Raw genomic sequence first — 27616 nt, 5'->3', positions numbered from 1 at the left:
TAGCATGCTCAAGTTGCTATTTCTTTTAACATATTTTAACCATCTCTCACATTCCACCTTTTTTCTTTTTATTCTTTTATTATTGACACTGGTTCCAACCCCCCTCCAATTGGGAAAGCCTATTTTCACATTCCCTTTCTCTGGGGTTCTCTGCTAAATCCTCTAAGAGGAACACACTCTCACTGTAAGGTGATGGTTTCAGAGGCATTTGTTTGGATATAGCTGTTTCCATCAGCCTCTGGGCTAGGCCCCTAACACAACAATTATACAGCGTCCCAATGCAGTTAAAATCCCTATCACTACTATCAGGGAAGCTAGTATTGATACCACCATATCCTTCCACTTCCCAAACCAAGATTCTAGCCATCCTGTCAGGGAAATATCTATCCCTGAATTCTCAGCTAATTCCTCTGTCAAAGTGCTTAGCCCCTGCAAGGCTTTAGTTATTGTTCCATCAGGAGCGGTGTTATTGGGTATAAATATACAGCACTTACCTCCCAACGTTACACAAACTCCCCCTTTTTCTGCCAATATCGTATCCAGAATCATCCTGTTCTCCCAGGCTATCCGGCTAGTGGCATGTTCTGCTATTCCTCTTATGGCATCCCTGGTATAATTTATAAATCTTTGCTGGTTGTAGTAAATGTAGTTTATTCAGTCCACATTCTTATTTATGGTTACCCACCAAAACAAGAATGATTCAAATCCTGCAGCTATTTGATTCCTAGCTTTGAACTCATCAGGAACTCCCCTGGGTACCCCTATAGCATCAATATAAATTCTGTCATCAAAAGATGTTGCTATAACATCTCTTTTTACTCTAAGTTCCTTTCTAGCTACTGTTTCCTTTTCAAATGTCAGGGTAAATGGAATAGCCAATTGTACAATTGCACAGGTGCCTGTCCATAAGGGAGGAAGTGTGGATCTCAAGGTCTTCCCCCCCATAATACCACCATAGATCAGCCCTGGGAATTTTCAGGTTAGAGTAATTCCCATGTCCACCAATTATTTTACTTACACTCAGAACATCAGTGCATGCTTCTAATTCTCCTGCAGCTGTGGTGAATCCTATACCCCACCTGGTAAGGCATGCCATGTGGTTTCCATACGCTGCAGAGAATGAGGGTGGCATTTTCCTCTTAAATTCTGTTTCCATCCCAAGGGAAAGGGGACCACTTGGGCTACAGATTTACCAGAGACACATGCATAGCAATTGCTCTTGTTTAAGCTTTTTACTGTATATTTGACCCATTCTACCCAGACATTTGCATCTCCATACTCTGTCTCTATTTCAATAGTTTGTCGCAGATCAGTTACCTCAATTATTCTTACTACTACTGGATCAGTATTTAATCTTACCTTAGATCTTGGGTCTGGTTGTCCAGCTGTCTGCCTCTGTTCTATGATTAGCTGGAAACAACAACCTTGCACTAGTGTTGTCCTGTGTAACCTTGAGGACATCCATACTTCCATCCCCAGAAGTGTGCCGTTAGATTTAGATGAACTTTCAGGGTCTAACATGATAGATATTATCACAGGGTTACACTCATATTTCTCACACCGGGGACTGGCAGGTTTTCTATAAAGCTCTGCAGTTAGTTCCCCCTTTCCCGGGGCATATGTGGACTTGGTTTCCCATGGACAACCCAATTTATCTTCCACAACACATAGAATCTTATCTAAGGTTCTGAGCCCTCTGTGAGTAATAAGACCCCCTTCAAGACCAGTACACTCCAGTACTTTGCAAGCATCAAATTGAATTACCTGGGGGTTACTGGTTTCCTATATCCGCACCATAAACTTTATCCCTTCATTCCCCTTCTTACCCTGAGTTTGACTCAACATCAGGCTCAGAGGAAGTATCAAATAATTCCACATGTTCCCAATTCTCATTTTTCTCCACAATGATGATACTTAAATCTATATTATCACACTCCCCTTTGTACACTCAGCATGTACTACACAACAATCCATACAATGAGCACAATTAGTTATACACTTATAATCACAAAACACACACATTCTTACACATTGGTCATTTCCACACGATCTGTTTCCCCTTTCACTTCTTCCTCACAGAAGAACTGACGTTTCGCACAGCAAACTACAATCAACCCGATAATGACAAATAGTACAAACCCCCCATCCCCAGAACACCATACTCCAGCATGACTTTATTTTCTCTGGAACTTCAGGTCCATCGGGTCCTCTTAAGTTTGGATTGTCCACTCAGGTTTTGGCTCTTCCACTGGGCCCTTGACTCTGGTGCAGTGAGCCCACCCTTTTTCTCTTGTCCTCACTGCAGCCTCAGTAGTGAGGAGAACTTGGTACGGTCCTTCCCACTGTGGTTGGAGTTTTTCTTCTTTCCAACTTTTTATCAGGACCCAGTTTCCTGGTTGGATATTGTGGACTGCAAATTCCAAGGGGGGTGTTTGTGCTAGAAGTCCTTTATTTCTGAGAAAAGATAATGAAGAGGACAACCCCAGTATATATTCCAACACAGCCATATTTCCTAAGCATTAGATCATCCATTGCTTGTGCCCCCCCCCTTTGGTTTCCTTGATGTAAAATTGCCATTAACTCTCTCATAATCTGTTTATTTACCATTTCTCTTCCGTCTAGGAGAACCCATTTCCCCATTAACAATTGCATATAAACAATCATGTTCAAGATCTTGGTTCTCTATTTCCCCTCTCCACAGGAAGGCGGCTGGATTGAGGCAGGAATCAGTCATCAGAATCACCTCATATTTCAGAATCCTTGAATCTGTAACCCACCTGCCTGCCCTCTGAGTTAGAATTGTTCTGACCTGGTAGAGGTGCTTACCACCAATGCTCCTCCAAAAGTTAACTTTCTGCTTTAGACCAATAGGCCCCCGGTTGTCACTTACCTCCCTATTTTTGAGAAGACTCCTAAAGCTGTTCCTCTGTTCACCATGGCAAACAGATGGAAGGGCTTGTTTGGGGACGGTAAAGCCAACATGAGGGCAGTAATCAAACTTTGTTTTAAATTATGCACCAATTCTTCCTCCTGAGGTCCCACCTTTAAATTTTTCAAGGGTTCTTGGTGGGACCTTAAGTTAAGAAACTCCTGACTTCCTTATTCACCATCCCCAAATGTCATCAATGGAATGACTTTCTCTTCCCTCTGTAATTTAGGGCAATGCCGCATAAAATGCCCTGGCTCCCCACAATGGAAACATTCTGCTGGGGGTCGAACGGGCCCTGTTCGATTTCCCCATCTCATGTCTCCTCCCTTACTTCTCATTCCCATCTCTCTGCCTCTATTCTCCCAACATCTGTGAGACTAGGCTGAAGCTACCATAACCTAAAGATGAATCAGGCACGTAAGTAGAGAGGAAAAAGCCAGGGATCTTGTCTGTGAGATCCAAAATGGGAGGCAGATAAGAAGGAAGCAAGTCGTTAAGGAAACAAAGGACCTGAACCAGAAAAAAAAGTTGGGCCTGATCACATGGAAACCCTCACCCCAATCCCATCAATTTGTAAATCAGCCCAGCAAGGGCTTCTGGGGATAAAAGGAGTCCCAAAGCCCGCCCACTCTGAGTCACCTTTGGATCCAGACTTGGCTGTTTCAGTCCCTCCAGCTAGTGCCTGGCAGCCTAGTTGGGAAGGATGTGGGTAAGTGTGGATAAGTGTGTGTGTGTATGAGAAAAAGCAAATGTATCTTGCAACCAGTAAAGTTTTGCTGTTACTTTAAATTCACTGGGTCTCCGTGTATTACAAAGAACCTCTTGTGCCTCAGTGTTCGGTTGGGAGTGATTTGTGTGTATCCCCAATTATTTCCCGGCTGTTGACCAGGGCTGTGTGTCTGCCTGCTCCAGCCGCACCTATCTGGAAGACCCAGGTGGAAAGCAAGGGGGGCTGACAAGATCCACGTGTCTCAACAGGCTGTGAGTGTGCGAGTGAGTGGCCATAAGCTGAATCTGGGAGCAGCGTGTGTAACACCTCCCTTTAACAAATACTTTCTGAGCTTCTTTTAACAATTCTTCAAATGGTTTCTCATTCCAAGCATCTATTTTCTGAATCTTTTTCTGAATATCAGGCCATGCTTTGGTAACAAAATGGACTTTTAACAAACTTTGATTTACTGGGTCCTCTGGATTCATACCAGAATATTTTCTCACTTGATCTCTCAGACGCTATAAAAACACTGAGGGTGCCTCTCCTTTTTCCTGTTGGATTTCAAATGCTTTATTAAAATTTTGAGACTCAGGCACAGCATTCCTTATGCCTTGAATCATCAGGTTTCTTCGATCTTTCATGTTATTTCTCCCATTTGGATTGCTGTTATTCCAGTTAGGGTCCATACTTGGGAACTTCTGATCTCCTGCTACTATTCCCTCCCCTGCGGGATTTCTCCTATCCCATTCTACAATAGCTGCATGTCTAATTAATCCCCTCTCTTCTCCTCTGAACAGAATACTCATAACAGACATTAAGGACCAAGTATATAAATTTGGTCCCCAAAACTGATCCAATGGTTCTGCCAATCCTACTGGATCCTCTATGAGATTCTTCATTTCCGTTTTTTCCCACTTGTTTCTCTTCAGTTTTACTTTTTACCACAAATATTCCATTAGAACTCCCTACCCAACAGGAGGCATAGTCTAATTCCTCCTGGGACCAAAGTTTCTTGTGATTCACGTATATATTTAAAGTCTGACATACTCAATCTTCATCTGACCCCAAACTTTGGCCAAAACACAGCCAGGGGTCTGATACTTTCTTTAGTTCACACAAAACAACAATAATGAATCATCTTTTTTCTTATCATCAGCCCCCCCTTCCTTTTCTGAGAGTTTTCACATACACAAACGCCATCTCCCCAGGCACCATTAATGCCTGCCTCACCTTTTTACCAGCTCATCATGTGCTAACCCTTTTCCTTTGCTTGTCATTAACCCTCTTTCTGTCCAGATTTTCCCAAATGTTCGTACAACTCCAAATGCATATTTGGAGTCTGTATACACAGTCCCTATTTTCCCATCTAGAAGACAGAGAGACCGTTTAAGTGCATACAATTCGCAAGTCTGGGCTGGCCAATGCTTTGGCAAACTTCCCGCTTCCAGTACCACTCTCTCTCTACCCTCTATTACAACATATCAATTCTGCCTTTTCCCCTTTATTACTCTAGAAGATCCATCTATAAATAGGTGGCATCCCTCCTCTACAGGGTCTGGTTTGACTTTTGTTTGTAATTCTATTACATCTACACAGTAGTGTTCTAGTTCCCTTTCATTTTCATGTTCATTGGCTAAGAACTAGGCTGGGTTCACATTTAGATCTGTAGTCAAGAATCAAGTCTGGCTTTTCCATCAAAATGGCTTCATACTTTAGGACCCTTGAGTCAGTCAGCCACCTCCCTGCCTTCTGATGCAGAATAGCCCTGACCTGGTGAGGGGTGCTTACAATTAAAGCTCCCCCAAATGTTAGCTTTCTGCTCTCCTGCACCAAAATAGCAGTGGCCGCAACTGCCTGTACACAAACTGGCCATCCTCTGATTACTGGGTCCATAATTTTGGATAAGAAAGCCACTGGCTTTCTCTGTCCAGCCCACTTCTGAGTCAATACCCCCTTTGCTATTCCATTTTCAGAATTTACATACAGATGAAACGGTTTATCTAAGTTGGGCAGACTTAAGACTGGGGCCCGCTGGAGGGCCTCCTTCAAATTTTCAAAATTTTGTTTTTCACTTTCCTGCCACTCTAAGTAGTCAGGTTCTTCCTCTAATAAGTTAGCATAAAGGGGTTTAGTTAGGTCTGTATAGCCGTCTACCCACAGCCTGCAGTATCCTACTAGTCCCAAAAATTTTCTTAGTTCTCTCTTAGTTTTTGGAAAGGGTTGTGTTACGATTCCCTCAACTGTATCTGGAGAAATTCAGCCACTCCTAAAGGATCCTCTATTAAACTTTTAAATTCTCTTTTAAATACTCTTACTTCCGAACTTTTTAATGGATCTTGGATGTAACTGATTACTGGGACTCCTTGTTGATTCAGTCCCGAGGTCATTTCCCGCAAGGGGAACATGCTCGAATTCTCTTCCTCTCTCCTTTTCTGCCTCCTGCTCCTATCTGTTTCAATTTCTTTGTTATGAAAGGGTAAATCTTTGAGATCTCTCTGACACTGGTCAAGCTCTCTCCTGAGCTTAGGGTACTGGTTATTGGCCTGGGTATATTCTGGATTGTATGGTGGTGGTAGAAGTCTTCTCTCCTCCTCCACTACCTCATCGAGCCACATGAGGGACTCACTATTCCTCCTATTGCTCGATTCAGGCCACTGGTCAGGAGTCCAGATTAAAGCATAATTCAATTCATTTTCTAGTGACTTACACTCTTTTTGTTTTACATATTCATATAAAGCATGGCACTGGAAGTAGTCGTTAGACCCATCCCGGGGCCATGCAACTTGTTTGTCTCCCCACCACACATAACAGCACAAATTTACCATGTCCTCTTTATTCAATTTCAATTGTTTTATTATTATTTCCTTATAAGGGGAAGAGGTCCAGCCTCGTAATAATTTCCCTAAAGGGCCCTCTTGATCAATCTTAAATTCAGGGTTTTTCTGGATCCTCTTAACACATTTTTCCTTACTCTAGCCTCCTTCCACAGTGCTATACCACAAACCTCTGGTTACTTCACCACAGTTTGCTAGGCACACGGGTTGGTTACTGTGGAGTGCTTTACCACAAACTACTAGGCACTTCCCCCACAGTGCTTTACCGTAGTTTGCTAGGCACCTTCCTGGACCTGAAATCACACCCTCTGCAGACCTTCTTCATATTGCCCTCCCGTTTGAGCACCTCCAACAGATGTTGGATTCACCATTAGTGAGTTTAAGGGGCCCACTTTTACGGCTGCCTTTCACTCTTAGTCTCCCAGCCCGCGCTGGCTACTTTTAAAGACCAACCATTCCACTTCTACAGAGACTTACACACTCCGCTTCGCTTTCACGCTTTCTTTGCACTTTACCAGGATTTTCACCATCCCTAGGTGCATCTCACCCTTCAGGTCCCCCCACAGGATTACCCAACCCCCCAACCGCCCAGGAGGTACTTTCTTTTGCCGTTTGCAATTTCTCACCTGGGTTTGTGCACAAAGTTGCCCGGTTGATTTCTCCGAGGCTCTCTTTTCCAGGGGGGTCTCTTTACTTTACTTCTTCACCAACCTCTATTTAGCATCCTGGGATACTTCACGGGTACCGGACCTGTAGCAAATCCTGTTGAAGGACTGCTGAACTCAGCAGGGCATGCCTTCCTTCTCTGGGGTGCCCCCAGGCTACCCGGAGACCGTTGGGATCCCGGACGAGCCCCCAATTGTGCGAAACAAGCACTCACTAGTCTTTCTCTGGGTTAGTCAGAAGTAAAGTTTATTGAAGCGTTTGCAAAGGCTGGTGGAACTCAAAAGCTGCAAGCTGGAGTCCACACCGAAACACAGATCTCAGCAATTTTTAAACATCTCTACCCCCGGCCGTAAATCCCTTCTTGTTTCCTCATTGGTCCAAGTACTCCAAGTTATACTCTACACGACCGCCTATTTCATATTAACCCCCTCCTACAGACCCCTACGTACTACATACTACATACATCACATGTTCATGGTAAATAGGTGATTAGCTATGCGGGGTGTGGTTTTTGTAATGGTAATGAAGGCTGGGAGGGCAAGAGTTCACTCATTCCTACAAGATCTCTTCTAAGTATCACTTTGGACAGGTCAAGCCACCTTAAACTGGCTCTGTCTTACCTTATCTTACTCCAGAGAGATTTCCCCCCTCCCTATTTCCTGTGCCCCTGGGAGCTGCTTGGAGGCTCTTTGGTGACCATGGCGATGTCTCCTGATCTCTCCCTAGTTTGAGGTAGAGCGTTTGGCAGCTAGGTACTTAGTATTGCAGCTGCACTCTTAGCATGCTCAAGTTATTATTTCTTTGTCAATAATAACATATTTTAACCATCTCTCACACTCTTAAAAGCAAACCCTGGAGAAAGGGAATGAGGACATCCCAAGCCAGGCTCATTTCACTGGCATTGCATTTATCTGAGCTGAACTTTGGTGGTTTGTTAACCTGTTTGGCGTTTGCCATGTTATGTGACTCCCGTTTGTAGGGAAACGTAGATATGGGTTTTTAAAAAGCCAGCCCTTCCTTCTGAGAAAAAGAAATAGAAAATGCTCCAATAAGCATTTATTGGGCATTCCAAATGCTTGATGGAAGTCAATCCCATATTTTACCACACACACACAAACACACAAATAAACATAGGACGTATCTGTTCAATGCCATTACCATCCTATACCAGCTCAGAAAAGTAGTGCCTTCCATGGGGATGAGTGTTGTTCAGTGGTAAAATCCATCACTTTGTAATTCTTGGAATTTCTTTTCTTTTCCATGTCAGACACAGAACCTGGAAGCCGTTTGTAGGTCCTCGCGTACAGACAAAATTCTCTCTTGGACAAAGAGGGCTGAATGGCCTGCTGTGGTCGTTCCTCAGCTACAGGAACAGCCCAATGAATGAAAAGGCATTTGGAGAGCCACAAGATTCCTCAGACCCCTCTGGAGTTGCGTTACAGCACAGAGAAAGAATGGAGACACAACCCTTAGCAAGTGAGGTAAGTGGAGAAGGCCCTTCTGCTGTTCAGCCTGGGAGCTGTGGGGAGATCTTGGCAAGAACTGGGCAGAAGATCCTGGAGGAGGAAACCATCCGTTCAGACGTTCAGCCCCAGAACTTTAGAAGCGTCCAATACCAGGAGGGTGACGGCCCCGGGGGCTTTGCAGCTGTCTCCCCTACTTTTGTAGTCAGTGGTTGAGACCAGAAAAGCACTCAAAAACGTAGATGCTGGACCTGGTTGTTCTGGAGCACCTCCTGGCCCTTCTGGCCCTGCAGATGCAGAGCTGGGTGCGGGAATGTGGAGCAGAGACCAGCTCCCAGGCCATGGCCCTGGCGGAAGGCTTCCTCCTGAGCCAGGCAGAGGAGCAGAAGGAGCAGGTCGAGTTGCAGGTGGGAGACCTTCATTTTGGGAGCCCAGAAGGGGTCTGAATGGTATAAACAATGCATTTGAATTCTTAACCCAGTCCGGAGAAGAGTTCTCTGGCATTCGTAATATGTGGAGACGTGTCATTAATTCTTGTAGGACATTGTTCCATTATCCATTCTAGAAGATAGATTTGGGACAGCCATTCCTTTCTCACTCCCCAGCCTCCCTGATGGACACTGGGGGCTTTGAAGTTGTGTTCAGAGAACAAGAATCCACCTCATGTTGTGTGACGTCTGTTAATTCTTCTTTTCTCCTGCCTCCTATTTCAAGTCCTTCGCTGTGGACATCAGAGATCCTGAGGGAAGGAGGAATCCATCCAGTCCCCCTCAAAAGCTGTCTTTCAGGAGGATCTCTCAGGAAGATCCAAGTCAGGACACCTCAGGAGGTAATCGAAGGCCCTCCCATTCCCCAGAGAGATCCCAGCTGTCTCATCTTCTCTATGTCTTCTCTTCTCTAGAATGCCTCCTCCTATTTTGTTAATTCTGCACTTTAAAATTCTCTCTCCCTCATAGGGAAGACTCGAACGAAGTTGTCTGCTCTTTCTGGTGGAGCTGAAACAGGGGCTGAACCTCCAGCTGAAGTAAGAGCAGGAAATTTATCTATTAGATTTCTGTTCTCCCTTTCCTTCAGGCAGTCAAGCTGGTGTACGTAGGAATCTCTCCTTCCATTTTTCCCCCTTTTCTGGGCCTGGGTGTTTTCTTGTCCTTCAGCAATATGGGATGGGGAATGGAAGATTCAGGTTGCTCTCAGTCAGCTCAGCCTGCCCTGAAGTCTTTGGTTGGGATAAAAATTGGTTTGTACTTTCTCCCGGAGATTGTTATTAGGATATCTTTTTTTTAAAAGACCAATATGTAACTCTGCTTTTGCTACTTACTCTTCCTACTATTAGTCTATAATAATTTATGGAAAACTTTCTCAAGAGATAGGAATAATATTCTTAGGACCCGCTAAACAGAGACCCATTCGTTTTTTCATTCTTTGAGTTGGAATTGTGCAAGGCTGCTCAAAATAACTAAATACTCAGACTGGCACATTGCCATTTTTAAAAAGCCTTGTTTCCAACCAGTGATAAGAAATATCAGCACATCAAAGACATAAGACAAGCTATTAAAATCCAATGAAAGTGGCCAGAGAGAAAAGTATGTAAGTGAAATTGTTCTGAAAGAGCATATAATCAAGGCCCTTTTGACTTCCAAAGTAATTTCTAATCCTCTAATTTGTGCCTGGATTTGGAGGCCAAGGAATCCAGCTTGGCAAAGGCTGAGAAATGTCCTTCCCAGAAAATTGTCTCTGCTTTCTTGTCTCCCATTCAGCCAAAGGCTCAGACTACTAGCACCTTTCTTGCAGTCTGAGGAGAGGAACCCAGCTTGTGTGCCTCTGGATATTGATGGCCCCCACCCAAATCCCTGGCTGTGCTCTCCCAGCACTTTCATGGAGTTGTCGAGCATGGGCACGATTGGTCCTTCTGGGGACACTGTAAGCCCTTTGCTGAAATGCTAGGAAGAATCCCCGTCCCCCATTTTCTTCTGCAAACACAGGAAGCATTGGAGACACTGATAGGTGGGGTTTCTGAAGCCCATCTTCCAGTTCCTTCGCTCAAGAAGGTGAGAATCTTTTAAAGATGGGTGAATGGATCAACTGATGGATCGATCCAGAAGTAAATTGGGGTTGCAATCACTGAGTGGCGCTGAAAGTCCTGTAGAAGCAATCGAGTTGAACAGCCCTGCCTCAAATATTTCTTTATTCAAATGTTTTGGCTCTTTCCATTTTCTCACCTAAACCTTGGAATTCCACCAAGCCCAGCCATTCAACTTGGTGCAAATCTTTGCTTTCGGAATTTGTGAAGAACAGGACAGATCTTGCAAATCCCCCGGGCCTCTTCTGTTGTTTTTTTTTTCTTTCTTCAGGAGGGTTTTGTGTCCGAGGAGGTGGCTGTGTATTTCTCCGAGGAGGAGTGGTCTCAGCTGGATCCTCCCCAAAAAGCGCTGCATTGGGAAGTCATGCTGGAAAATTATCGCAACGTGGTCTCTCTGGGTAAGGGTTTGCTTCTCTCCCATCAGAGAGTTTGGGAAGACATTTTGTAGTTAGATGCCATCAGCTATATCTTATTAAGAAAATCTCCAACCAGATGTCATCACTTGGGAGGGAGAAGGAAAAGATCTGGCCTTCTCCTGCTCCAAGAAAGGAAGGAGGTCAATGACTCTCTGCTTAGATGCATTTCTGATCTGGGGAATTTTTCCATTTCTTTTTAAAGATATCAGTAAAAAATTATTTCCTTTGCTTCAGGAGATGCTCAACTCCATCACGCTGATCATAGCTTTTTGGGCCCAGATGCTTCCCTGTCCTCTGAACGAGTCTCATTTATTCAGGCTGTTGGGTTAATGACTTGTCTTCCTTTTGATCTCTATCCTGAGCCTTGGGGTTAAGGGCAAAATGGTGCTGTTTTTCCATTGCAAACGTGCTGTTTAGGGTTAAGAGAAGAGCTCTAGAATTTTTTTCTCTGCAACCATGTGATTTTGTCCTTTCAAAAATGAATAGCAAATGGAAGGTAGTTTGGGTAGGAAGGAAAGGACGAATTTCAAAATTGATTTAGTTCTCACTGGTCGTTCCTGTTATTGACCCCCCTGCAATAAATGTTAGGTTTTCTCCTAATGCCTCCTTGGATGTTTCCCCTGATTCTTCCTGAACTCAACACTGTCTCTGGGAAAGGTTGACTATATAGGGATAACTGTAAATAAAGTGGATACTTTAGATATTTTCAAAGCTTTTGTGGCTCATGAAGATAGAAATTATCAGTTCTATACCATGCCATTGTAACCATGCAAACATGCAAATCCTACAGTTTGATCTTTTCCCACAACCTTGCTATAATTTTCATTTCTCGTTTCCTTTGCAGGTGGTCATCGCTGTGAGAATAAAGATCCCAGTGAAAAATTCCAAATGATCAGGAATGGAGGCGGAATGGACAAGGAACTGGAGATGCAACTAGAAAGGCATGAGGGAAACCAGTCAAATAGTTGGAATCAGGAAATCTCATCTTCCATGGATGCTGAGACACAAGGCTTTCTTGCCCAACAAGGAAAAATAAAGGAAAGGTATATGGGAAAAAGTATAAGACTATTAAAAGGCAAATTAGTGGGAAATGAACACTCTCCAACTCAAACCAAAGGAGAAGATTATATCTGCAGAGGCAATGGAAAAAAACCCAATTGGACTTTCACCGTTTCCTGTGAAAATGGGTTCCTTATGTCTCATAACACGATCCACACAGAGGAGAAGCCATATGAGTGCATGGAGTGTGGAAAGAGCTTTCGTACTAAGATACAACTTACTTCCCATAACAGGGTCCACACAGGGGAAAAACCATATAAGTGCATGGAGTGTGGAAAGGTCTTTGCTCAGAAGTCTAATCTGAATTCCCATAAAAGGATCCACACAGGGGAGAAACCATATAAATGCATGGAGTGTGGAAAGAACTTTACTACTAGCAGTTATCTTACTTACCATAATAGGATGCACACAGGGGAGAAGCCATATAAATGCATGGAGTGTGGAAAGAGCTTCCCTCAAAATATATCCCTTGTCAGACATAAAAATATGCACACAGGAGAGAAACCATATAAATGCCTGGAGTGTGGAAAGAGCTTTACTTATATCAGTCAACTTACTTCCCATAAATGGATCCACACAGGGGAGAAGCCATATAAATGCACTGAGTGTGGAAAGAGCTTTACTCGGAAGGGTCATCTGAAATCACATAACAGGATCCACACAGGAGAGAAACCATATAAATGTATGGAGTGTGGAAAGAACTTTACTCATAGCAATCAACTTACCTCCCATAAATGGATCCACACAGGGGAGAAGCCATATAAATGCCTGGAGTGTGGAAAGAGTTTTACTTCTAGGGGTGATCTTACTTCCCATAAAAGGGTCCACACAGGGGAGAAACCATATAAATGCACTGAGTGTGGAAAGAGCTTTACTCAGAAGGTTTATCTGAATTCCCATAACAGGATCCACACAGGAGAGAAACCATATAAATGCAGGGAGTGTGGAAAGAAGTTTAGTAATAGCAGTCAACTTACCTCCCATAAATGGATCCACACAGGGGAGAAGCCATATAAATGCATGAAGTGTGGAAAGAATTTTACTACTAGCAGTTATCTTACTTACCATAATAGGATGCACACAGGGGAGAAGCCATATAAATGCACTGAGTGTGGAAAGAGCTTTATTCAGAAGAGTCAACTGAATTCCCATAAAGCGATCCACGCAGTGGAGAAACCATATGAGTGCATGGAGTGTGGAAAGACTTTTACCCAAAAGAGTAAACTTACTTCCCATAAAAGAATCCACACAGGGGAGAAGCCATATAAATGCTTGGAGTGTGCAACGAGCTTTCGTGCTAGGAGCATACTTACTTCCCATAAAAGAATCCACACAGGGGAGAAACCGTATAAATGCATGGAGTGTGGAAAGAGCTTTACTCAGAAGGGTCATCTGATTTCCCATAAATGGATCCACACAGGGGAGAAACCATATAAATGCATGGAATGTGGAAAGACTTTTACTCAAAAGAGTGTACTTACTTCCCATAAAAGAATCCACACAGGGGAGAAACCATATAAATGCATGGAGTGTGGAAAGAGCTTTACTCAGAAGAGTCAACTTACCTCCCATAAATGGATCCACACAGGGGAGAAACCATATACATGCATGGAGTGTGGAAAGGGCTTCACTCATCGTTATTCCCTTACTTACCATAAACGGATCCACACAGGGGAGAAACCATATAAATGCATGAAGTGTGGAAAGAACTTTACTACTAGCAGATATCTTACTTACCATAATAGGATGCACACAGGGGAGAAACCATATAAGTGCTTGGAGTGTGGAAAGAGCTTTACTCAGAAGAGTCAACTGAATTCCCATAAAGCGATCCACGCAGTGGAGAAACCATATGAATGCATGGAGTGTGGAAAGACTTTTACCCAAAAGAATAAACTTACTTCCCATAAAAGAATCCACACAGGGGAGAAACCATATAAATGCATGGAGTGTGGAAAGAGCTTTACTCAGAAGGGTCATCTGAATTCCCATAAATGGATCCACACAGGGGAGAAACCATATAAATGCATGGAATGTGGAAAGACTTTTACTCAAAACAGTGTACTTACTTCCCATAAAAGAATCCACACAGGGGAGAAACCATATAAATGCATGGAGTGTGGAAAGAGCTTTCGTACTAGTAGGCGTCTTAATTTTCATAACGGGATCCACACAGGGGACAAACCATATAAATGCATGGACTGTGGAAAGACGTTTTCTCAAAACGATAAACTTACTTCCCATAAAAGAATCCACACAGGGGAGGAACCATATAAATGCACAGTGTGGAAAGAGTTTTACTCAGAAGGCTCATCTGAATTCCCATAAAGGGATCCACATAGGGGAGAAATCATATAAATGTGTGGAGCGTGGAAAGAGCTTCAGGAGGAGGAATGACCTAATTTCCCATACACAGAACTGTTTGGGTGAGAATCGATGTAAATTCTAGATTTTGTTTAAATCTATGCATTTTCTATTTGCATACACTGAACTGGGAAAAGATATTTTCTTTTAGCCTGACCCTCAGAACTGGCAGCCCAACGGAAATTAATATACCAATAAAAATAAAAGGGCCGTTTTAATTTTGGACTGGATTTTTGAATATACTGCTATTTTAAGTGGCCAATGCTATGTTCACCAATAAGAGAAATTTATTTTTTATTATGCTTACATTTATCCCAGCGTTAGAAAGAAACCTTACCAGGTTCCTCTCCCAGCTGGGAATAAACACGGCGGCGGTTGCTTGAAGGAGAGAGAAGAGTTGATTTTCCAGAGCCAGATACACAAGAGGATCATCTGTGGGGCAGCCATGCTCAGGTTTCCCCAGGAGTTCCTTTATAGGGCAGATCCTCTTGTTCCTGGAAAGGTGCGAAGGAAAGCCGGCCCTCGAGGAATTCTTGGAGAAGGTGATTCCCGGACTCCAAGAGAGGTGAAATTGGTTGGATCTTCAGAAGGGAGAGGTCTGAGGCCAGGCGCCCTCCTGCACTGGGGTTTCCTGTGGTTCCCTTACCTGGCATGGTCTAATTGGGATCTAGATCCCTTCAGAGAGGAAATCTTCATATGATCTGATTAAGGCTTCAAGGAATGTTGGCCCTTCCAGCCAGGTCTTTAGTTATGTAATTTTGGGCTGGGGTGGAGTACTCCCGATTCTTCCTGCTACATTTTTAATCCTTTTAGTTAAGAGCATTCTTACTATAATTTGATCCTATGCCTTGATTGCTGTTCAGATAAAGAAAGGAAGGGTGAGACAAATGGGAAGCTTTGACTTCCTGCTGATATGATGGGGGTGGGGGAGACTTTGATTTCCTTCTCACAATCCTTCCTTTTTCTTTTTGTGCAAAAACAGAATATTTTATGCAGAATCAGGGAATCTTGTAGCTGTACATCATCCTGTGACTCAGATTCGTATTTTTGGCCATTCTGCATCAAGATTAGGGATCCCTGCCTTGGGGAAAGGGTGTTGATCTTGCTTTGAGAACAGAAGAGCATTCCCTACAACACCCCAAGCAGGAGGGTAAGCCCTGAGCAAAACAGCAAACAAATATTCCTATTACCACCAAGCCCATCATCCCCAGAAATGTTGTTTTCAGCCAGACAAAGTATGGTAACCAGGAGGTAAGCCGTGAGAAATCAGAGAAGCCCTGACTGTAGCCAATGTTCTGAACCAAAGTTTTGAAATCCTCTATGCTTCCCTCTATCAATTTGAAATTATCAACCGAATTAAAAGAGCAAATGTCTCCCGGAGGGAGAAGGAAAATGGCTCAGGCAGTTGAATACTGTGCAGTCCACCCCTGGGGAGTCCTTAGGGCTCTCTGAGCTTAGTTGTTTTCTTCAAACGTTTCTTGCTTGCACTGAAGAGGTTACCTAGCCAGGTAACGAAACGTTTGGAAGAAGACAACGAAGCTCCGAGGACCCCAAGTTCTCCACATTTGAACCCTGAGCCGCACATATTCTCTTCTATTCGTCAGTCCACCCCTGCGAGCTCTCTCTTGCAATCAGTGTGCCCAGCCCTCCGCAGGATGCCCTGAGTTTCACTTGAGGGGCTTTACCTCCCCATCGTATGTATTGTAGACAACAATAAAAGCACATTTAGAGTTTCGGTTGATTATTAGAGAGTGCTGAGTTCGCATCCACTCTCACAAAGTCAAAATCATCACCAATTTTAGAGTCATCAGTGGCTTTTGTGTAGACAGGGAATCTCCCTTGCCAGTCATGAGGCACAGACGTGGAGACCCAATGACTGGTGTGGGTCTTCCGGGCTGTGTGGCCCTGTTCTGGAAGTTTTGTTTCCTAACGTTTCGCCAGCACCTGTGACTGGCATCTTCAGAGTGCAGGAGCACAGACAGGAACAGTTCTCTCTGTGCCCAGCTCCTGTCTGTGCTCCTGCACTCTGAAGATGCCGGTCACAGGTGCTGGCGAAACGTTAGGAAACAAAACTTCCAGAACACAGCCACACAGCCCGGAAGACCCACACCAGTCATCGTATGCCGGCCGTGAAAGCCTTCGACAATACAGTGGAGACCCAATATTCATACTGCTGTTCAGTGATTGCAATCTGGCGGTTGAAATGTCCGTGTATGCAGCGGTCAGCGGGAGGAAGAGGCAGGCGTTTTCAGCCCGTGCAGAGACCTTTGCTTGAAACAGATCCACGCCCAACTCAAGCGCTTGAGAGACTCCTCCTGAGGTGACCGCAATCCTCCTGGTGAGTTCCTATTGCAGTCCACTGAACAAAAGGACAATCCTTCACCACTCTTGTCAGGGAGTCTCTTATTTGGAGATGTGAAGCATTTTTTCCTGCAGGGCAGAATACTTTGCCTGCTTTCAAACGCCCGGTGCCTCCCTTCACCCACACTTTTGCTCCTGTGGCCTCAAACTGTCTTTCCCCCTTTCCTTTCCTCTGGGCAGGGGGTTCCCTTTGTCACAGGAGGGGAGGGGATTTTGTGCAGGATCAGTTGCGTCGCTCTCTCTCCTGCTGTGAGGCTCCCTTCAAGTCTCTCTGGGCCTAGCTGAAGAAGCATTCCTTGGTGCCCAGGGTCTACTGCATCCTCCCCCTGTACATCTATGGCCAGTAGCGCCAAGTCTGTTGTTCTTTATTGACATTGATGTCGCTGGGCACTCTTGGTCTGCTCCTGCACCTTCCTCATTGCAACCACCAGCAGTAAAGCATCAGGGTCTGACGTCCACATATGGAGCGTGCGCACCTTCTCTCCTGGGGGAGGTTTTGATATTGGGCATAGACTAGGTGGGGGTCAACAAAGCGTTGATGGAGCTTCAGGATGGCTTGGTCCAATAGTGGTCTCCTCCCCTTCAACCATTTGTGGCCAGAGAGGAGGTGGACTGGCTGCCTTGGGAGGCCTTCCCTGTGAAAGCCCAGCGCCAATATCCCAAGAGATCTCCAAAGATTGGCTTTGCCTCACAGTGCAGAGAGTAGCCGAGTCCCAGATCCACTTGATCACCTTCATGGGGATCCTTGAGCCTTGTTAGTATTATTTTCCTGATCATGCAGTGACTGACTCTTACTGCCAAAGGGAAGACAAATCTTGAGAGGTTAACACAATTTAAGAAATGCATTCCTGGCAAATAGAACGGGTAGAAATGGAAGCAGTAATAGACTTCATTTATTTGGGCTCCAAGATCACCGTAGACGGAGAATGCAGCCATGAAATTAAAAGACGCTTGCCCCTTGGGAGGAAAGCTATGGGAAACCTAGATAGCATATTAAAAAGCAGAGACGTCACCTTGCCGACAAAGATCTGCATAGTCAAAGCTATGGTTTTTCCAGTAGTAATGTATGGCTGTGAGAGCTGGACCATAAAGTAGGCTGAGCACCGAAGAATTGATGCCTTTGAACTGTGGTGCTGGAGAAGACTCTTAAGAGTCCCCTGGACTGCTAGGAGGTCAAACCAGTCAATCTTAAAGGAAATCAATCCTGACTGCTCATTGGAAGGACTGATAATGAAGCTCAAGCTCAGATACTTTGGTCACCTAATGCGAAGAGAGGACTCTTTGGAGAAGACCCTGATGCTGGGAAAGATTGAAGGCAAAAGGAGAAGAGGACGGTAGAGGATGAGATGGTTAGATAGCATCACTGAAGCAATGAGCATGAAACTGAGCAAACTCAGGGAGGCAGTGAAGGACAGGAAGGCCTGGCGCAATATGGTTCATGGAGTCACGAAGAGTCGGACACAACTACTGAACAATAACAGGAAGAAATGCATTCCCAGATAGCAGGCCCTCCTGCGGTGAAAGGGTGTAGGTGAATGCAAGCAGCCCTGAGGCAAAACTTCGAGTGCTCATCAAATTTCTATTTAGATGAAAACATCATTATATAGGCCAACTGCTAACAAGTAATATTTTCTGGTTCCTAACAATTTTCTCCCCTTCATGGATCACTGCCTTGTCGTGGCGAAGGGGCTTGCGTAACTCAGTGAAGCCATGAGCTATACCGTGCAGGGCCACCCAAGACGGACAGGTCATGACAGAGAGTTCTGACAAAATGTGGTCCACTGGAGAAGGAAATGGCAACCCACTCCAGTATCCTTGCCAAGAAAACCCCATGGACAATGTTAAAAGGCTAAAAGATATGACGCCGGAAGATGAGCCCCTCAGGTCGGAAGGTGTCCAATATGCTACTGGGGAAGAGCGGAGGGCAATTCCAAGTAGCTCCAGAAAGTGAAGCGGCTGGGCCAAAGCCGAAAGGACGTTCAGCTGTGGATGTATCTGGAAGCGAAAAGAAGGTCCGATGCTGCAAAGAACAATATTGTATAGGTACCTGGAATGTAAGATCTATGAACCAAGGCAAGCTGGATGTGGTCAAGCATGAGATGACAAGACTGAACATCGACATCTTGGGAATCAGCGAACTGAAATGGACGGGAATGGGTGAATTTAATTCGGGTGACCATTATATCTACTACTGTGGGCAAGAAACCCTTAGAAGAAATGGAGTTGCAATCATAGTCAATAAGAGAGTGGGAAAGGCAGTAATGGGGTACAACCTCAAAAACGACAGAATGATCTCAGTGCGTATCCAAGGCAAACCATTCAATATCACAGTCATCCAAGTCTATGCCCCAACCACTGATGCTGAAGAAGCTGAGGTTGACCGCTTCTATGAAGACCTACAACATCTTCTAGAACTAGCACCAAAAAAGATGTCCTTTTCATCATAGGGGATTGGAATGCTAAAGTAGGAAGTCAAGGAGTAATCGGAATAACAGGCAAGTTTGGCCTTGGAGTACAAAATGAAGCAGGGCAAAGGCTAATAGAGTTCTGTCAAGAGAACAAGCTAGTCATAGCAAACACTCTTTTCCAACAACACAAGAGACGACTCTACACATGGACATCACCAGATGGTCAATACCGAAACCAGATTGATTATATACTTTGCAGCCAAAGATGGAGAAGCTCTATACAGACAGCAAAAACAAGACCAGGAGCTGACTGTGGCTCAGATCATGAGCTTCTTACTGCAAAATTTAGGCTTAAATTGAAAGAATGTAGGGAAAACCACTAGACCACTCAGGTATGACTTAGATCATATTCCTTGTGAGTACACAGTGAAGGTGATGAATAGATTTAGAGGATTAGATTTGGTAGACAGAGTGCCTGAAGAACTATGGACGGAGGTCCGTAACATTGTACAGGAGGCAGCAACTAAAACCATCCCAAAGAAAAAGAAATGCAAGAAAGCAAAATGGCTGTCTGATGAGGCTTTACAAATAGCTGTGGAAAGAAGGAATGCGAAAAGCAAGGGTGAAAGGGAAAGATATAAGCAACTGAATGCAGATTTCCAGAGAATAGCAAGGAGAGATAAGAAAGCTTTCTTAAATGAACAATGCAAAGAAATTGAGGAAAACAATAGAATGGGGAAGACTAGAGATCTCTTCAAGAAAATTGGAGATATGAAAGGAACGTTTAGTGCAAAGATGGGCATGATAAAGGACAAAAAAGGCAGGGACCTAACAGAAGCAGAAGAGATTAAGAAGAGGTGGCAAGAATACACAGAAGAACTATACAAGAAAGATCTTAATGTCCCTGATGTCCACGCTTGTGTGATCGCTGACCTTGAGCCAGACATCCTAGAGAGTGAAGTCAATTGGTCCTTAGGAAGCATTGCTAACAACAAAGCTAGTGGAGATGACAGTATTCCAGCTGAGTTATTTAAAATACTAAAAGACGATGGTGTTAAAGTGCTGCACTCAATATGCCAGCAAGTTTGGAAAACGCAACAGTGGCCACGGGATTGGAAAAGGTCAGTTTACGTTCCAATTCCAAAGAAGGGCAATGCCAAAGAATGCTCAAACTATCGCACAATTGCACTCATTTCACATGCTAGCAAGGTTATGCTCAAAATCCTACAAGCTAGGCTTCAGCAATACATGAACCGAGAACTACCGGATGTACAAGCTGGGTTTCAAGAGGCAGAGGAACTAGAGATCAAATCGCCAACATTCGCTGGATCATGGAGAAAGCACGAGAGTTCCAGAAAAATATCTACTTCTGCTTCATTGACTATGCAAAAGCCTTTGATTGTGTGGATCACAACAAACTGTGGCAAATTCTTAAAGAGATGGGAATACCAGACCACCTTACCTGTCTCCTGAGAAATCTGTATGCAGGCCAAGAAGCAACAGTTAGAACCAGTCACGGAACAACCGATTGGTTCAAAATAGGGAAAGGTGTACGACAAGGCTGTATACTGTCACCCTGCTTATTTAACCTATATGCAGAGTACATCATGAGAAATGCCAGGCTGGAAGAATCACAAGCCGGAATTAAGATTGCAGGGAGAATCATCAACAACCTCAGATATGCAGACGATACCACCCTAATGGCAGAAAGTGAAGAAGAACTAAAGAGCCTCTTGATGAGGGTGAAAGAGGAGAGTGCGAAAGCTGGTTTGAAACTCAACATTAAAAAAACTAAGATCATGGCATCTGGACCCATCAATTCCTGGCAAATAGAAGGGGTAGAAATGGAAGCAGTAACAGACTTCATTTATTTGGGCTCCAAGATCACCGCAGATGGAGACTGCAGCCATGAAATTAAAAGACGCTTGCTCCTTGGGAGGAAAGCTATGGCAAGCCTAGATAGCATATTAAAAAGCAGAGACGTCACCTTGCCGACAAAGATCCGCATAGTCAAAGCTATGGTTTTTCCAGTAGTAATGTATGGCTGTGAGAGCTGGACCATAAAGAAGGCGGAGCGCCGAAGAATTGATGCCTTTGAACTGTGGTGCTGGAGAAGACTCTTGAGAGTCCCCTGGACTGCTAGGAGGTCAAACCAGTCAATCTTAAAGGAAATCAACCCTGATTGCTCATTGGAAGGATCGATAATGAAGCTCAAGCTCAGATACTTTGGTCACCTAATGCGAAGAGAGGACTCTTTGGAAAAGACCCTGATGCTGGGAAAGATTGAAGGCAAAAGGAGAAGAGGACGGCAGAGGATGAGATGGTTAGATAGCATCACTGAAGCAATGAGCATGAAACTGAGCAAACTCAGGGAGGCAGTGAAGGACCGGAAGGCCTGGCGCAGTATGGTTCATGGGGTCACGGAGAGTCGGACACGACTTAACGACTAAACAACAACAACAACAATTTTCTAGAATGAGAACATGAAAAGCTGGAGAGAAGGAATCTACATTGACATAGTAATGTATAGAGTGCCTTGATTGCTTCCAGAGCCAAAAGTTGTTAAAAAGATTTTGTTTTGTTTTCAGATAGACTATACCAGTCCATGGAGGCTCTATCAAAGATTGTCCTAAATGTTGTTTCCCTTTTTTTCATAATATCCATATTGAGGGAGAAACATGAAACCTAGTAAACCTCTCCTCATTGTAAGGTTTGCCCCGTTCGACAGAGAAACTCTCGTGACACGTGTGGTTCACAAAGAAGGTTTACTCATGCGTAACGTAGTAGTCACAAGTAAAGCCAGGACTGGCTTGGTACAATTGCATCACTTGTTATATTCCCCCCTTCCTGCGCTTTTTTCCCGCCCCGCGATCAGGTTGCAGCTGCGGATTATTGGCCCCCAATAATCCCCCTTGATTGTTCATGATGGCAGGATCGGTCAGGGTCTATTGTCCTTGATTGCCAGTCCCCCTCCGGCTGGGTTGGTTCCTCCCCTTACGTGCAAGGCCGCGGGTTCTGTGCTGCGTTGCGATCTTGTTTCGCTGCCTGCGGCCCCGTTCCTTGCTGACTCGCGCCGTTATCAGTTTATAGTTAAAAGCTTCCGCTGCGGTTTTCCGGTTTGGCTGGGCGCAGGTGGCCCGTTAATTAGCGGCGCTTTCAGTTCCTCTTTTCCCCGCTAGCTACCGCCGGTGGATTCCGCGTGGTCTGGCTGCGAGCTTCCCTGAAGCCCCGTGCTGACCGAACCTGACACTCATAACCCATTTAGTTGAAAAGTAAAACACAGGAAGACCCCCTTGAGGCCAAGGCTGGATTTTTGTTGCAAAGCAGAGAGTGAGATTGCTGATAAAGGTGGAAATGCAAAGCACTCTTGGGGGCAGCCCAGCAATTCAGGTCTTCTTGAGAGAAGTGACCACTTTTTCCTAACAGTAGCAATTGGAAGAAAATAAATTTGCAAAAGAAAACATTTGAAATGCAGATCTTTATCCTAAAAAAGAAACACTTAAATTGCCCATTTACTGCAATCACCTTTTTTACATTAGAGGGGAAGCAAGCTCCGCCCCCCACCCCCCAGCTTCTCCTGTGATAGACTGGAAGGAAAAGATTGCTTCGGGGCTTCTGTCTTCAGGGAAATAATGCTCCAAAGCCATAAGACGGGCAGGAGACTTTTCATAACATTCTCCTGAAAAACATTGGACTGGGGTTTCCCCCTGATGTTTCTCAAATAAAACATATGCCACGGAGCTGGAGTTATTTTGTAACAGCATGTATAAACTACAAAATACTGGAGCATGTTGCAAAGATGTTTGCCATTAGAATAGTATTTGAGCCTTCAGACCTTTAGCCCTACCCTCACTTCTGGCCAGATGTTCTCCTGCACCAGGAAGAAAAAAACGGGAAACAGAGGAACATGCACTCCTTCACTTCTTCCTGGGCCAATTCGTGGTAGCGTTTCCGGTGGGCCGTTCAAAGAGCTTATAGCTGCTTTTTGCAACTCTGCATTTAGATCAACTGCCTTCCCACCTTGAGATCAGCCCCTCAGACAGAGTTGCCAGTAAGCAGACGTCCATCTTCATCTTCCCCACTCCCAACACGCTAACTCCTCACAAACCGTCTTACGACATACAATGTGCTTGTTTTGCTTCTATCCATGGTGCATCGTCTGATGCCCTTCAAAAGACCACCTCGCCCCTTCGCGCTCCCTCTTCTGCAACCTCGCTGTGAGAGATGGACAAAATATGTTATTATTGACAAAGAAATAGTAGCTTGAGCATGCTAAGAGTGCAGCTGTGTGAGAGAGAAGGAAGTAGTGTTAAGTGTTATGGTTATCAAATAGTGGCAGATGGAGAGGAAGTTGTCTCCTTGTGTGGGACAATGTAAATAAAAACTAATTTAACCTGGGGCAGTCTTTATCAGTATAATGCAATTAGCTGAAACCTTGAGCAAATTACCATAGACTTGCAATGGATGAGGTGGGAGGGACCAAGAAATCATAGAGCGGCCGGAGAGACTGTACACCCTGAGTACCTTAGCCAATGGGGAAAAGGGGAGGGACTTGCGATCGGGAATGTATATAATTAGGCCGGAGTGTGTATGTGGGTGTGGGTTCTTATTTGCAATGAAGCCCACCAGCCTTTGCAAACGCTTCCAATAAAACTTTACTTCTGACTGACCCAGAGAGATTTGTGGTGCTTGTTTCGCACATCGCCCAGCCCTTCCGCCTTCACGGAGACCCACTCCCAGCAGTTCAAAGCAGTCCACACAGACTTCCGTCTTCCTCTACTCAAGGTTGCCACTTCCTGACCACTGGAGCTCTCCTGGGCCTTTCCACGGAGAGCAGATTTCCTCTCCTCTGACCCAGAGCTCTATGAAAAGGCCCCAGAATCTCAGATCTGTTGGAGGGGGGGAACACAGTTAGGTCTCCTACCCCCACACCACCCCAGTGGCTCAAGTATGTATGGCTTTGCTTCACCCGGTAATGTTGTGACTTGGCTTTCCAAACCATACACGAGGAAACATGCCTCAAGAAGAGAAATGAAAAGGAGAAAAGTCTGTTCCAAAAGAGAAATACATAGAAATCAAATACAAGAGGAGGTCTCTACGAAAGGACTTAAAAAAAAATTAAATACAGTATGTGGCATGTCGGAATGCACACCACCAAGTATAGAATTCCAGTCATCATTCAGATTTTATTGATCATTGCTATACTTGGTGGTGCTTTTTCCTCCCCCCGCCCACAGCTTGGTTCAGTAGGAATTTGTGGAGGAACCAGGGGCAGAGAGGAGACATAAATCAGAAGGCCAGAGTTAAGGAAAAGAGCAGCCTTACGTTTTCAACTAGAGTATTAGCTATGCCAGAAGATTTTATATATTACCTACACATATATTTCATATTTAGTATTTACACATACATACACACACATATATCTGTATTGAAACATTAAGGGTCTTAGAATGCAAACAGGATTTCTGAATCCTGTTTCCTTCCTGAACTTTGTCAGCCTGGAGGCCTTTGTCACTAACCTTGAGAGATCCAAAGCTGTCCCCATAGAGACAAGAGAGGTTCTCAGGAGGTTCAAGCCACGCTTTGGCTCAAAACCAAAACTACTTTTACTACCAGTGTCGAAGCGGGCAGAGTCTGGGACGGCACCCTGCGGACAAATGGTCCGGTGCCGGCCGGGTGAAGTTCCCACGCTCGGTCCGTTGACCCGGTTAGTCTCGGGCTCCTGGGTGGCTTGCCAAATTGTTAGAAAGAAAGCTTACGAGATTCACCTCTGAGCCGGGAATAAACACACAGGTGGTTGCTTGAAGGAGAGGGAAGACTTCCACCATCAGGACCTCTGGAAGAAGGAGAACCACTGCAAAGCAGGGCATTCCCTCGGACACGTTGCAGAAGAAGGCCACGGTCAGGGGTACCGAAAGCCACTGAGAGATCTTTGAGGACTGCACTCCCCCAATCCTGGTCTCTCCATAAGTCATCCATAAAGTGCAACCAAGGCAATTCCCATCCTGTATCCCAGCCGGAAACCGATTGCCAAGGAGCCAAATCGTCGGCTTCCTCTAAGGCTCTCTGCAGTTGCAGAGCATCAGCCCTTTCAGGCAAGCCAGGTCAGGAATTGGACACCACAGAGCCTGTTGGAGCACTACAATGTACCCCTTGTGGGGTTCAAGAACAGAATCTTGAAAGCCTGTCAGAGTTTCCCACTGATGTCTTTTATGGGATTCAGAATCAAGACAGGATTATTTTTACTCTCTTAAGCAAGCAAAATGCTGAATTCCATTTCCTGTCTGCTGCTTTTCTACATCTGCCCCCTCTACCTGGGGATGCAACTTTCTCCAGAACCTCTCTTAAAATGGAGATGTTCTAAAGTTGTCAAAAGCAGCTGGACCGAGAAGGCTTCCTGCTCAGGGGGGACACCACAGCCCCCATCCTTCTGATCCCATGGAAATAACAGCCTTTCTCGCCTCTTTGCATGAGGTCTTCCATTGCACACAGCATCCACCAGGGGGCGCCGTCTGCAGAGGGGAACACCATGCACGTCAGCATTCGGCCACTGGAGGGCGACGGCCACTGCTGGCTGTCCAGAGGAGGGACATTCGTATGTCTTGCCTCTCTAGGAACTTGGGCTCTCTGTTTAACCCTTTGAGGTAAAAAGGCTGCCGGAAAGTCTTGCAGGGAAGAGATCCAAAGGAGGGCCTGGGTGAGCAGGGGCCTCTTCCCATGGAAAGGGAGGCAGAGGGTTCCGGGGCTGGAGAAGGGAGAGACGCAGGCCAAGTCCTCATGCGAGTTCAATCTTCTAGGTGCTGGGGGTGGCTGAGCCTGAATCCCATGTTCCCCTGCAACCCCTTTCCATGCACGTAACAGGCAGGGGGGAAGCAGAGCTCCAGACCAGCCGTGCTGCCCCCAGGAAAAAATCCAGGATCCCCTGGGAGGAGGAGGGGATCTGGGGGAGCCCTTCGCACCCCATTTCCTGGGCGAAGCCTCTGAGTGGGGTTACAGGGAGAGTTTGCATTGCAAATCTCCAGCAGGGAAGAAGAAAAGCCCTGCAAGGAAGGAGGGCTAGAGATTGTGCTGCATTCTCACCACGCGCTGATGAGGCTGAAATTGGGCTGGATCCCCTGCAGTTCGACAGGTCTTAGGAGGGTGAGTGAACCAGGAGATCCTCTTAAGCTTCGTTCCTTCACGCCCTGTGCTTTGTGTGGACTCTGCCCCTTTGGTTGGGGGATGTGTTTGGGCTTAGGGCATGTTGTCTGAACCTGCCTGCGTGTCCTGGTGTGACTTGGCTCTTAAAAGCAAACCCTGGAGAAAGGGAAGTAGAACATCCCAAGCCAGGCTCATTTCACTGGCATTGCATTTTACCTGAACTGAACTTTCATGGTTTGTTAACCTTTTTGGGGTTTGGCACACATGTTGTATGAATTCTGCTTGTAGCAAAATGTAGATACAGGATTTTAAAAAACCCTTCCTCCTGAGAAAAAGAAATAGAAAATGCTCCAAAATGCATTTATTGGGTATTCATCACTTGAGTGATGTAAACCCCCTATGTTGCAACACCCACAAATAAACATAGGACTTATCTGCTCAGTGCCACTGCCATCCTATACCAGCTCAGAAAAATAGTGCCTTCCATGGGGATGAGTGTTGTTCAATGGTGAAAGCCATCACTTTCTAATTCTTGGAATGTCTTTTCTTTTCCATCTCAGACACAGAACCTGGAAGCCTTTTGTAGGTCCTTGCGAACAGACAAAATTCTCTCTTGGGCAAAGAGGGCTGAATGGCCAGCTTTGGTTATTCCTGGGCTACAGGAACAGTCCTGTGAATGAAAAGGCATTTGGAGAGCCACAAGATTCCTCGGACCCCTTTGGAGTTGCCTTACAGGACAGAGAAAGAATGGAGACACAACCCTTAGCAAGTGAGGGAACTGGGGAAGGCCCTTTTGCTGTTCAGCCTGGGAGTTGTGGGGTGGTCTGCACAAGAACTAGGCAGAGGATCGTGGAGGAGGAAGTCAGCCATTCAGAAGTTCAGCCCCAGAGGTTCAGGAGCATCCAAGACCAGGAGGCTGAGGGTCCCCGAGGACTTTGCAGCCGTCTCCACTACTTTTGCTGTCAATGGTTGAGACCAGAAAAGCACACAAAAGCGCAGATGCTGGACCTGGTTGTTCTAGAGCAGTTCCTGACCCTTCTGCCCCTGCAGATGGCAAGCTGGGTGCGGGAGTGTGGAGCAGAGACCAGCTCCCAGGCAGTGGCCCTGGTGGAAGGCTTCCTCCTGAGCCAGGCAGAAGAGCAGAAGGAGCAGGTCGAGTTACAGGTGAGAGACGTTCATTTTAG

At 45.3% G+C, this 27616-nt stretch overlaps 1 protein-coding gene across 9 annotated transcripts in view; it reads left to right on the top strand.

The window, feature by feature from the left end:
• The window catches only part of LOC112543262 (uncharacterized), a 49766-nt gene that overhangs the window by 17181 nt on the left and 4969 nt on the right, over nt 1-27616 (top strand). Inside the window, exons 1-3 of one of the 9 annotated variants that reach the window (XM_088129431.1) lie at nt 25910-26432; nt 26993-27201; nt 27483-27596. In XM_088129431.1, coding sequence (XP_087985557.1) covers nt 27483-27596 — 114 coding nt within the window. In that variant the 5' untranslated portion in view covers nt 25910-26432; nt 26993-27201. Of the gene's footprint in view, nt 14430-21880; nt 21894-25909; nt 26433-26992; nt 27597-27616 lie in introns of those variants that run through there. The other 8 variants (XM_088129429.1, XM_088129435.1, XM_088129437.1 and 5 more) reach the window with 8 other exon arrangements.

The sequence above is a fragment of the Python bivittatus genome, unplaced genomic scaffold, assembly GCF_059951505.1.
Source record: "Python bivittatus isolate LINGU-HERP-01145 unplaced genomic scaffold, Pbiv_v1 ctg000810_np1212, whole genome shotgun sequence".
NCBI classification, from domain to species: domain Eukaryota; kingdom Metazoa; phylum Chordata; class Lepidosauria; order Squamata; family Pythonidae; genus Python; species Python bivittatus.
This window is presented reverse-complemented; position numbering and strand designations above follow the sequence as displayed.